Consider the following 13,654-nt stretch of genomic DNA (forward strand, 5'->3'; position numbering starts at 1 on the left):
TTTAGTTGTTTAACATCTTCCTGTCTAAATGGGTGGTAAATTTTTTGAGGATACAAGTATTTCTTATTTAATTAGACCATCGAGCATTGATTGAAAATACAAAAACTACAGTAATTTTCTCTCCATGTCTATTTAGTTTTTGTTCGTAGTCCGTACTGTAGTGCACATTAACATTTCAGTGTTTCATTTCATTTGGTATTGAGTGAAAGAGCATTGTAAATACTCACACAAAGGCAGCTTTGTCTGCCTCGATATCTTTGCCTTTAGTCCCTTGCCCCGGTTTACCACAGATGCACATGAGGATGCCACACTTGTTGAGGAAGCAGCAGGTGGCGTCCACGATCAGCAAGAGCAGCACACACACCAGTATGAGAATACCAACAATTACTCCAGTGTTCAGACCCGTCCCATCATCCATGGAGTCTTGACCAGGAGAAAGAAAGAGAGATAAAGAGAGAGACAGAGCAAGAGGAATCATCAAACCAAACAAAACCTAGAAATGCACAAATCATATAAATGTAAAAGTCAAGTAAGCAGGAGTTATTTTCAGATCACACTATCAGGATTCAGCAAAGCAAAGACACTTGGTGAGGGCAACAAGGCAAAGCTAAAAACTTTCATTTTACACAGATAATTGTGCACTCACTGAACAAACTACACTTAAAGGGATAGTTCTCTCATCATTTACTCACACTCATGCCATCCAATATGTGTATGACTCTCTTTCTTCTGCTGAACACACAAAAAAATATTTTTAGAATAATAATTTAGCTCTGTAGGTCCATACGATGCAAGTGAATGCTGGCCAGAACACTGAAGCTCCAAAAAGCACATAAAGGCAGCACAAAAGTAATCCAACAGTGGTTTAATCCATGTCTTCTGAAGCGATCCATTGGGTTTTGGGTGAGAACAATATAACTAATATAACCCAAATATAATTAATTTTAATCAGCAGTCTTCTTGGCGATCATGATTTCAAGCTTGATTACACTTCCTAGTGCTTGACGCATTCGCACAGCTCTAGATGGCGATAGGAAGTGTAATCAAGCTTGAAATCATGATTCATGGAGTTGAAATCATGAAGTTTTAGCCACCATTCACTTGCATTGTATAGACCTACAGAGCTGAGATATTCTTCTAAAAATCTGTTTGTGTTTGGCAGAAGATAGAAAGTAATACACATCTGGGATGGCATGAGGGTGAGTAAATGATGAGGGAATTTTCATTTTAGGGTGAACTATTGCTTTAAAGAGACTATTCCTATTCATTTACTCACACTCATGCAGTAGTAGCAATCCCGTATAACATTCTTTCATGGAATATAAAAGATGATGTTAGGCTGAATGTGCAGCCTCAGCCACCATTTGCTGTCATTGAATGAAAAAAGAAATGCAATGAAATTGAATGGTGACTGAAGCTAACATTCTGTCTAACAACTACTTCAGTGTTCCAAGGAAGAAAGAAAGTCATACGGGTTTGGAAAAACATGAGAGTGAGTAAATGGTGATAGATTTTAATTTTTGTGTAAACTGTCCCTTTACATGTTATTGTGTTTAGCCATTTGCTTGACTGTCAGGAGAAAAAAAAGATGACTTACCCATAAATACCAATGCTTTTTAATTTCGTGATGACATGATGTCAACTGTCACAACATGTTTAGATGTCACAGATGTTTAGAAGACAGAAAAGAGCTTTATTGTGTCACTCAGACATAAAAATATATATATATATATATATATATATATATATGTATATATATATATATATATATATATAGATAGATAGATAGATAGATAGATAGATAGATAGATAGATAGATAGATATCAAAAAGAGAACACACTTCAGTTTTATGTAAAAAAGAAATTAATTTAATAATGCCACACATGTAAACATTAGCCCTAGTGGTGACTATAATACATTGCTGTTTCGTATACAGTAAGTTATTCATGTAGAAACCTCAAAAAAGTATTTGAAGTAACAAAATAGCATCTGAAAGATTTGTTGAAGTTTTTTTTTTTTTTCCCAAAGGACTTAATTTGTACAGTTTTAGTTCAAACATCTGTAGAACAAAGTCTATTAAATATATAAGACAGACAAAACAGTTTCTCTCTGCTTTTAATTTGGAGTTTAATTCTCTCATTCTTTAAAGGTGAAGTGCAAAATCTCTGCACCATCAAAAAAATAAAAAAATAAAAAATAATGATTGCAAACAAACACATGGAAACCCACAGAGGCCATACATTATTATTGTTTTTCTGTTTATTGATATATTATTGATTTTGTCAAGATGACGAGTAGTTTTATCACTAAAATTGTTATTTTTCTATTCCGTTGAAGGGATAGTTCACCCCAAAATTAAAACACTCTCAGCATTTACTCACTCTCATGACATCCCCGATGTGTATGACTTTCTTACTTCTGCAGAACATAAACGAAGATTTTTAGAAGTATATCTCAGCTCTGTAGGTCCATACAATGCAAGTGAATGGTGACCAGATTTTTCAAGCTCCAAAAATCACATCAAAGCAGCATAAAAGTAATCCATATTATTCCAGTGGTTTAATACATTATATCTTCTAATAGGATACAATCGCTTTGGGTGAGAATGTGAAAGTGAAAGTGGAGATTGATAGTAAAAAAAGGATTTAAATATTTATCTGTTTCTCACCCACACCTATCACATCACTTCTGAAGAAATGGATTTAACCACTTGAGTCATATGGATTACTTTTATGCTGTCTTTGTGTGATTTTTGGAGCTTGAAAGGTCTGGTCACCATTCACTTGCATAGTATGGACCTACAGAGCTAAACTATTATTTTAGAAATCTTCAATTGTGTCCAGCAGAAGAAAGAAAGACAAACACATCAAGGATGGCATGAGGGTGTGTAAATGATGAGAGAATGTTCATTTTTGGGTGAACTATCTCTTTAAGTGCCAGTAGTGATGCAAAAAATTACACACTCCACCTTTTGGAGTTTGTGGCTTTTAATACATGTCTGTCAGCTTTAAAACCACCTATATGCTAGCGCACCCCTAAAAGTGGGCAAATTTAACCTTTATCAGATAAGCGTGTTTACAATTTTCGGTCTTTCTCCTCCAGGAAAATAGACCAAAACTACGACTCATCTTGCACTACACAGATTTTTGTCCAATTAAATGCTCTCTAGAATGTCCCTCCCTCTGCAACTAATTAGCAATTAGCAAATCATGGCTCATGGTTGTGATAAAACTAAAGCCTATTGGCAATTTATTTAAAAAAAAAAAAAGGATGAGCCCTTTGTCCAGCCCAAAACTTCTGTCAAGTTCTGTCAAAAAATGTCAACAAAGGAAATAAACCTGTGCTTGTCAAATGATTTCATGGGGTCTTTGAGTTTAAAGTACAAGTATCTATAGATTAGATTTTTAATTACATAAAATAAAAAGCACAGTCAAAAGCATTTGGTAAACTGAAACTGACATATATGTATATTTTTTGTCTCTTCTTTAGTTGTATTCTGAGTTACTTTTGCCCATGAGGCTTAGTGTTCCCAGCACATGGATTAGAGTAGTACAGAAACAAATCATGCAGAAGATCCTCAACATGAGGAGAAAACATTTCCACTACACTATCAAAGCAAAAGCAGCAATAACGGAGACAGCAGGAGGGACACTAGAGTGTAGGAGAGTGAAGAACCGCTCAGAGTGACTACAAACCACAAACACAGACACAAGATCAAAATACACAATAAGAACATGAAAAAAATAAATAAAAGGAAAGGAAGAAAAGTATTGGCACCAGAACGTTTGTGTTATGTGTGCATGCGATGATCCGTCCAAATCCGAGCCCGGGAACAATGACAGGACGACAAAGAGAAACAAGCAAAGAGGGAAATGGGAAGAGAGAGAGAGAGAAAAACAAGAGGCAGAAAAATTTGTCAAACACAGAAACATAAAAGTTTCAACAGTTACAAACAAAAAGATTCAAAATGAAAAGGCAAAGTCAGGATAAAAAGGAAAATGAATATGAATGAATGAAAGCACAAGCTCAGGATAAATGAGAAAATGAGTGTCAATAGTTGGGTCATTCTCAGGAAAATGTGCCATTTGTGTGCTAGAGTATGTGTGTCCTCATAACTTACTACTGATATAATAAACAGAATCCTGAACATACAGTATAATATTTTATGTTTATTGTTAAAGGGGTCAATGACTTGCCTTTATTTTATTATTTTAAAATGTTCCTTGAGGTTCACTTATAATATTAGTAAAGTTTTTGCACAAAAAACAGTCATATATTTGTAAAACACGATCATTTTCCACCCTTATTCTTACTCTCTGTCAGAAACGCTCAGGTTTGGTGCTGCTTCTCCTTTAAGACTTGACAGTAAACGCCCACTGTTATGATTGGCTCTCTTCTCTTGACTGACCTGCTCTCTTCTTGCCATCTCACTGCTCACCACTACGGGGCAGGCTACGGAAGTGAATAAAGGTGAAGTAGGCATTTATATGTTGTTGTGGAGGCTAACAGATGCAAATGTCTCACAGTGTGACATCACAATGTGGAGGAAGTAGAGAATGAGTAGTTTTGGCAGCTTGGTTTCAACAAATGCTCTTTTTGCAGTGAAAAGTTTTGATTGTTATAGTACAATGACCTCTTATATGTTAAAAGATCAAGAAAAATGTAATTCCTAATGTCATGACCCCTTTAATGTTAATTTGATTGATTATTATACTGTTTATTATATACTGTATACTGTAATATATAAAGAATACTGTTAATTATATTGTTTATCATATGTAATAAACAGAATAATGAACTCAAACATTATTTAACAGATTTGATTTTTAGTGTGCAATACAAAATAAAAAAATAAAAATATTTTTAAAAGTTTGTTTATCATTGGTATATCAGGCAATTTGTTCTCATACACCACTATAACATTTCAGAATGGATACATTTTACCTACATTTAATTTAATTATTGTAACTATTTAGTTTCCCCACTAAAATACTTTATCTAAAAAAACAAAAAATGCACTTTTTGCTTAAAGGAATATTCTGGGTTCAAGACAAGTTAAGCTCAATTGACAGCATTTGTGGCATAATGATGATTACAACAAAAATGTATTTTGACTTGGCCCTTTAAAAAGAAAAAGAAAAAAAGAGCGAAAATCTGGATTACAGTGAGGCACTTTCAATGGAAGTGAATGGTGCCAATCCGTAAACATTGAAATACTCACTGTTTCAAAAGTATAGCCACAAAATGTAAACAATATGTCAACATGATTTTAGTGTGATAAAATCCACTTCCTAACCTTTTCTGTGTAAAGTTATAGCCAATTTTACAACCTTGTTACTATGATGATGTAATGTCAACAAACCCTAAAACAACTGTAAAAATTATGATTTAAGCAAATTTACAGCTAAAATTATACATGAGTTTTAACAGAAGAATTTATGAAGGTGCTTTTATTGGCCCCATTCACTTCCATTGTAAGTGCCTCACTGTACCTTTGATTTTTGCTTTTTTTAAAGAAAAGGAGGGGCAAGTCAAAATTATTTTGTTGTAATCAACATTATGCCACAAATGCTGTCGACTGAGCTTAACTTGTATTGAACCCGAACTATTCATTTAACCCTATTAAGCAGTGATATTCGCTCCTTTAAAATAAATCCTTCTGATTTCATCCTTCATAAATATTTCTGAGCACTTGGTTTTAAAGGTAAGTTTCTCATATGGTTTGTATCAGTATTTCATTATGTTTAAACATATATTGGCCTAGAGAAGCTCATTAGTTCAGCTCTGTGTTATGGATAAAATGACACTGATACATTTTTTACAGGACAAAATATAGTTCTTGGCACAAAAACAAGTACAAAAACACTCATTAAAAAACTTTAGTGCAATTATATTAGCTAGCTAAGGCTGTTATTGGACATTTTTGCAATGGTCTTTAACCCTATAACATTCAAACCCAAAACATTTGAAATGTAACAGGATTAGCTCAACAAATGCTTTAAAAGGGACACGCCCCTATAATGGTCCCCCAATGTCTATATGGTTACAGTACTTTGGGCCTGAGGTGGAAAAATATGATTTCTTCACAGTTCAGCAGTAACCTTTTCAAATTACATTTATAATAAATATATATATTTTTTTTCCCTGAAATTGTATGGAATAAATGCCATAGTTTCTTGAGAATGATCCAGTTAACAAAACAAAGCATGCAAAAGTCCATCAAAAGGTTTTGAGTGGAACTCAGTGGGAGTTGTTTATTGCACTATAATAACAGGATGATGTTACTGAAAATTACTGAAGATGTTACTGCAAAACAAGTTGAATTAGCACTTTCCTTTGTAATGTACATGTTATATACCGTTGTGCTCAAAAGTTTGCATACCCTGGCAGAAATTGTGAAATTTGGGCATTGATTTTGAAAATATGACTGATCATGCAAAAAAACTGTCTTTTATTTAAGGATAGTGATCATATGAAGCCATTTATTATCACATAGTTGTTTGGCTCCTTTTTAAATCATAATGGTAACAGAAATCACCCAAATGGCCCTGATCAAAAGTTTACATACCCTTGAATGTTTGGCCTTGTTACAAACACACAAGGAGACACACACAGGTTTAAATGGCAATTAAAGGTTAATTTCCCACACCTGTGGCTTTTTAAATTGCAATTAGTGTCTGTGTATAAATAGTGAATGAGTTTGTTAGCTTTCACGTGGATGCACTGAGCAGGCTAGATACTGAGCCATGGGGAGCAGAAATGAACTGTCAAAAGACCTGCATAACAAGGTAATGGAACTTTATAAAGATGGAAAAGGATATAAAAAGATATCCAAAGCCTTGAAAATGCCAGTCAGTACTGTTCAATCACTTATAAAGAAGTGGAAAATTCTGGAATCTCTTGATACCAAGCCAAGGTCAGGTAGACCAAGAAATATTTCAGCCACAACTGCCAGAAGAATTGTTTAGGATACAAAGAAAAACCCACAGGTAACCTCAGGAGAAATACAGGCTGCTCTGGAAAAAGACGGTGTGGTTGTTTCAAGGAGCACAATACGACGATACTTGAACAAAAATGAGCTGCATGGTCGAGTTGCCAGAAAGGAGCCAATGCCACAAAAAGTCCTGGTTACAATAAGCCCGACAACACCTTGACACGCCTCACAGCTTCTGGCACACTGTAATTTGGAGTGACAAGACCAAAATAGAGCTTTATGGTCACAACCATAAGCACTATGTTTGGAGAGGGGTCAACAAGTATTGTGCTCCTTGAAACAACCACACGTCTTTTTCTTTGGATATCTTTTTATATACTTTTCCATCTTTATAAAGTTCCATTACCTTGTTACGCAGGTCTTTTGACAGTTCTTTTCTGCTCCCCATGGCTCAGTATCTAGCCTGCTAAGTGCATCCATGTGAGAGCTAACAAACTCATTGACTATTTATACACAGACACTAATTGCAATTTAAAAAGCCACAGGTGTGGGAAATTAACCTTTAATTGCCATTTAAACCTGTGTTTGTCACCTTGTGTGTCTGTAACAAGGCCAAACATTCAAGGGTATGTAAACTTTTGATCAGGGCCATTTGGGTGATTTCTGTTACCATTATGATTTAAAAAGGAGCCAAACAACTATGTGATAATAAATGGCTTCATATGATCACTATCCTTAAATAAAAGACAGTTTTTTTCATATTTCAAAATCAATGCCAAAATTTCACAATTTCTGCCAGGGTATGCAAACTTTTGAGCACAACTGTACAAAGTACCTCAGCCAACACAGTGAGTAGCAAGAAATGAGCTATTTATTATAATTTAATATAATAGGATACTTATTAGAGGATACTTTGACTTCATTGTTTTACCTTGCGACCAGACAAATGGTTTGAAAAATGTCTTCAAAGACCACAAGGTGCGCCACTTAATAAACAATGTTCTACAGAAAGTGAATGTTAATCAAGATCTCAGAATGATTGTTAATGTTCTGCTGCAGATGAGTTGAGAAAACTTTGTGAAACAGTTGAGTGCCCACAACACTTCAGACCTGTGCTCATTCATCTGTGACTAAAGAACAGCAATCATTCATCTGAAGTACAATGGAGGTTATTATATGTGTAGAGGAGCGTAGAGGATTGATTGTGTTACACTAGATTAATAAAACACATATACATGATGTCAGTGCTTGTGTGAAAAGGTCATATTAATTTTGATGTGATGATTGAAAGTCAATAGTATGTCACAAAAACAGTGATTAGGGTTGTCACAATACCAACATTTCAGTAATTAATATCAAAACCATTGAAATTTCAGGATTTTCTTTAGCAATGCCTATACCACAGATAAAATATATATGCTACTGAACAAACATATTTATTAAAATGTTAAATATTAATATATGAACCAATTAAATTAAAACAATGTCATTTAATCTTCAAGTATTTTTCAATTAAGTTAAATTATTTTATTTTTTTATTTTTTATACAGTGTTTATATATATATATACACACACACACACACACACACACACACACACACACGTGCTGCAAAAAAGTATTTGCCCCCATCCTGATTTCTTCTGTTTTTGTGTTTATCTCAAACTAAATTGTTTCAAAAATTCAAACTAAATCTAACATAAAACAAAGGCAATCTGAGTAAACACAATGATAATGATAAATTATAATGTTATTTATTGAAGCAAAAAATGTTATCCAATACCAACTGGGCCTGTGAGAAAAAAAGTATTTGCCACCTTAGTTACTAAATCCCCAAATCTATGAAACTACATTCATAATGGGGTTCAGCTGGACTAGACACACCCAGGCCTGATTACTGCCAGCCCTGTTCAATCAAATCAACACCTAAACAGAACTTTTTCAGCAGCATGAAGTTGGCTAAAAGGTCTCACCCAGTAGCACACTAGGCCAAGGTCGAAATAAATTCCAGAAATCAGGAAAAAGGTGATTGAAATACATCAGTCTGGGAAGGGTTACAAAGCTATTTCAAAGGCTCTGGGACTCCAAAGAAACACAGTGAGAGCCATTATCTCCAAATGGAGAAAACTTGGAACAGTAGTGAACCTTCCCAGAAGTGGCCGACCTTCTAATATTCCTCCAAGAGCACAGCAATGACTCATCCAGGAAGTCACAAAAAAGCCAAGGACAACATCCAAGGAACTGCAGGCTTCTCTCACATCAATAAAGGTCACTGTTTATTACTCCATTATCAGAAAGACACTGGCCAACAATGGCACCCATGGAAGTGTGGCGAGGTAAAAACCACTGCTAGCCCAGAAGAACATTAAGGCTCTTCTGAATTTTGCCAAAACATACCTTGATGATCCTCAAACCTTTTGGGAGAATGTTCTGTGAACAAAAGTGGAAGTCAAAAGTGGAACTGTTTGGAAGACAGGGGTCCCATTACATTTAGCATAAATCAAACACAGAATTCCACTGGTGGTGGTAATGTGATTGTGTAGGGATGCTTTTCTGCTTCAGGGCCAGGGCGACTTGCATTAAGTGAGGGAAACATGAATTCTGCTCTCTGCCAGAAAATCCTAAAGGAGAACATCCGGTCATTAGTCCGTGAGTTGAAGATCAAGCGCAACTGGATTATGCAGCAAGACAATGATCCAAAGCATAGGAGTAAGTCCACCTCTGAATGGCTCAAAAGAAGCTAAATTAAAGTTCAAGTCCTGACTTGAACCCGATTGAGATGCTGCGGCAGGACCTTAAATGGGCAGTTCATGCTCGAAAATCCTCCATTGTAGCTGAACTAAAGCAGTTCTGCAAAGAAGATTGGGCCAAAATTCCACCACAGTGTTGTGAAAGACTGATCACCAGTTATTGGAAGCGTATTGTTGCAGTTGTTGCTGCTAAAGGTCGCACAACCAGCTATTATGTTTAAGGGGGCAGTTAGTTTTTCACATGGGTGATATAGGTGTTGGATAACTTTTTTGTTTCAATAAATAACATAATCATTTAAAAACTGTATTTTGTGTTTACTCAGATTGCCTTTGTTTTATGTTAGATTTTTTTTTAATTTTTGAAACAATTTAGTATGAGATATACACAAAAACAGAAGAAATCAGGACGGGGGCAAATACTTTTTCATAGCACTGTATACACAGATTTTCTTTAAACCAAAGTACTGGTAATTCGAAGATAGATCGCTACATGGGCCAGATTGATAAATGTGCCAATATTTGGGCTTTTTGAGACTATCAGCTTCAGTTAATAATTGTGCCCACTTGGCAGATGAACAGAAACATAAGTTCTACCTTGTGTCAGCTCCAAAATCTATCGATGAACTTGTCAATGGATAACCTGCGTTTCCAGTTTTAAAGTACTTGTGAAGAATTTTGATTAAATATTGGGCTGAATACAGGGTTTCAACTCTTTTAAATGAATTTACCTTTTTCAGTTGCTCTTGATTACTAGTTTAGGATTTTTAAATGAATTGTATAGAGGTTGCAATTTAAAAAAAGCACTTCTAGCTGATGAAATATTTTAGAGCTAAGCACAGCGAGAATAAAATATATTTACTATAATTTCGATAACTTTTCCATGACTTTTATAGGATTTATTGATTTCCATTAATTTTCCAGGCCTAAAAATTTAAAATGTAAAAATTCCCTGTTATTTTCTGTAATGTTTATTTAGTTATTATCATTTAGTTATATTACATAGGCCATTCTACTGTAGACATCAACATTGGCATTAGAAAAACCCAAATCTATCAACCACTACTCAATATCACTGCCAAGTTTTGTAGACTTCTAAAACGCCAACATTCAAGCTGTTCTCTGGCTTCAACATTATATCTAACATGTGAATGCCAGTTGCTTCAGAAAAGTTCTAGTCTAGAGGTGATCTTGACTTATTGGCGTGCTGCAAGAAGTGCGCTTCTGTACTCTGAGGTGTGAGTGAGACAAACAGACTTTGGATGTGGTCCATTCACAGGCTAGTATGCCAGAGAGATAAGCAATTCAGCCATCCTACGTCCATAGGGCCATCTCAGAGTGTTAATGAGAGGGAAAGACATGGAGGGGAAGAGAGAGTCTCTCTGCATTAAGAAAGTGCCACCAGATGCTTACTACATTACTAGTGAAGCAGTGAACTCCAGCTGCGGCCTTGGCACGCCTGACCAGACTGCAACCCCTCTTCTGAGCAGACACAGCACGATAGGCAGTGTTGGTAAACAGGAAGTGATTCTCCATATCGCAGTAAGGGGCGAAAAGGGGATGCACTGGGTTATTGCTCCGCTGCTAATGCTGAGAGCAGCCTGGTCATGCGTGGACTGAGGCCAAGTCAATAACATCAAACGGCCAGTGACTCAGAATGAACCTGCATGTGAATGCATGAGGCTTTTTGTATCTGCTATGGTGATCCAATGCATTACTGAAACAAAACATGCATTGCAACGTGAACTCATTGTGTGAGACAGATTAAAGCCATCTTATCAATGATACTGTACATCTTATCAAAACACATAGATTTTTATTTTGTTTCTAAACTCAAAGCAGGCTCAAGAAACACTAAATGCACTGCGCAAAATCTTAAATAAATCAAACTGCCCAGAGATCGTGATAAATTCGGTAAGGTTCGAAACATACTCTAACACTGTGTCCTAATCAGACGCAATGCAGGAAGATTCCAGCATCAATCTATTTGTCTGTCCACACTGAACACGAAACTGCTGAGAGATGTGGCACAAACACTGCCAATCAGAACGTATTTGACGTATAATGTACAGTTATAAGAAGCAGGATTTTGGATCAATGAGAGTTCACAGTGGGCGGTGCTACATGTAGTGATGCCCCAGAAATAGTAACGAAGCGATTGATAAAATGCCCTGTCGTAGTTGTGGCTGGGTAGTACTTTAAAAAATGTTATTTATTAATTTTAAGTACATTATAGGGTTATGCTTATTTCTAATATATTATTTATGTAGAATTGTGTGCAACAATGAACAAGGAAGGAATATAGATATTATCTTGAATTTGTTGAGCGGAAAAGTGTTTTAGAACTTTAAAAGTAAAGTAATTAGTAATGTGATTACTTTTTCTATCAAGTCATTAGTAAAGTAAACTGATTACAATTTTAGAGAAATAATTAGTAATTTGTAGTGGATTACTATTTTTAAGTAACGTACCCATCAATGGTTAAGACAAAACCTCTGCTTAAAATCGAAGAGATACCTTCGCTTGTCGATTTTTTTTTTTTTGTCACAAATGGGCACTATACCGGACATTAGTGTAAAGGGCCGGTCACACGAGACTTTGAGCATGCAAACTTATTTCAGACAGCACAACGGACAGAATATGATGTCACATGTGAGGGCTACTAGTTTTAATGAATAAAATCTCACAAATAACAAATAATATTATATTTAAAATGTTAGAATATACTTGCAGCCTAAAAATATATTTTTTTTTATGAGCCAAGAGGTCAGTGTGTGAAGTTTCGATCTTCTATTGGTCACACGTCTTCTCGTTATCCAGATAAGCAGGTCAGAGATCACCAAACTCGAACTTTCATCCGCAGCCGGATGTAAAATTTCTTTGCATGAGCTTGCGTTTCCAGTCTCCCGTGTTCAGATACGTTTGAATGGAAGTGAATAGAGGGCGAAGTGTAGTGAAACCGCACATGAAGTCTTCTTCTTTGGTCAGTTTTTTCTTAAAGGGTTAGTTCAGCCAAAAATGAAAATTCTCTCATCATTTACTCACCTTCATGCCATTCCAGATGTGTATGACTTTCATTTTGTGTGTTTCTTCTGCAGAACACAAACGAAGATTTTTAGAAGATTATCTCAGCTCTATAGGTCTACACAATGCAAGTGAATGGTGATCAGGCCTTTGAAGCTCCAAAAAGCAGATAACGTCCTTGGCGATAATGATTTCAAGCTCGATTACACTTCCTATAGTGCCATCTAGCGCTCTCCAAGCACTAGGAAGTATAATCGAGCTTGAAATCATGATCGCCAAGGAGACTGCTGTCAAGATGTACAGTTAAAAAGGAGTTACATTTTGGTCTGTTGTCACCCAAAACCAACTGGATTGCTCCCGAAGACATGGATTAAACAACTGGAGTTTTATGGATTACTTTTATGCTGACTTTATCTCCTTTTTGGAGCTTCAAAGGCCTGATCACCATTCACTTGCATTGTATATGGACAATCTAAAAATCTTTGTTTGTGTTCAGTAGAAGAAAGAAAGTCATCTTAGCTGGCATGAGGGTAAGTAAATTCATTTTTGGGTGAACTAACCCTTTAAGGCCAATTCACACTCCCCCAAGAAACTCAAACAAAAACAAAGGTTTTTTTTATTTATTTTGTTAGGTTTTGTTGGGTCAGTGTTTTCACCCTGTTAGAGTTTGTTGGAGCAATTTGACAATTACAGTTATGCTTCTCAACATTCTAAATCCAACAGCCCACTATAGAATGTTGGTGTTTTTAGAGTTTGTTGGGGCAGTGTGAATTGGCCTTTACAGGTCAACTACTGTCATGGCACAGCAAAAGTTTGAATAAAATCTTCCAGAGCAAGTTAGTTTATGTATACCTGCTAGCTACCGGAATAACATATTCGGTTTAATGGCACATCCATTTGCAGGTAACTCTAACGCTACCTTGACTATAGAGGTTTGTTAATGCCACAGT

General features: G+C 35.7%; 1 protein-coding gene across 8 annotated transcripts in view; it reads right to left on the reverse strand.

Moving 5' to 3' along the window:
- The window catches only part of LOC127422323 (neural cell adhesion molecule 1-like), a 179,828-nt gene that overhangs the window by 9,663 nt on the left and 156,511 nt on the right, over positions 1-13,654 (reverse strand). For 7 of the 8 annotated variants that reach the window (XM_051665752.1, XM_051665751.1, XM_051665754.1 and 4 more), the window contains one exon: positions 228-423. In XM_051665752.1, coding sequence (XP_051521712.1) covers positions 228-423 — 196 coding nt within the window. Of the gene's footprint in view, positions 1-227; positions 424-2,813; positions 3,689-13,654 lie in introns of those variants that run through there. The other variant, XM_051665756.1, reaches the window with a different exon arrangement.

This window comes from Myxocyprinus asiaticus, chromosome 31, assembly GCF_019703515.2.
Source record: "Myxocyprinus asiaticus isolate MX2 ecotype Aquarium Trade chromosome 31, UBuf_Myxa_2, whole genome shotgun sequence".
NCBI lineage: Eukaryota > Metazoa > Chordata > Actinopteri > Cypriniformes > Catostomidae > Myxocyprinus > Myxocyprinus asiaticus.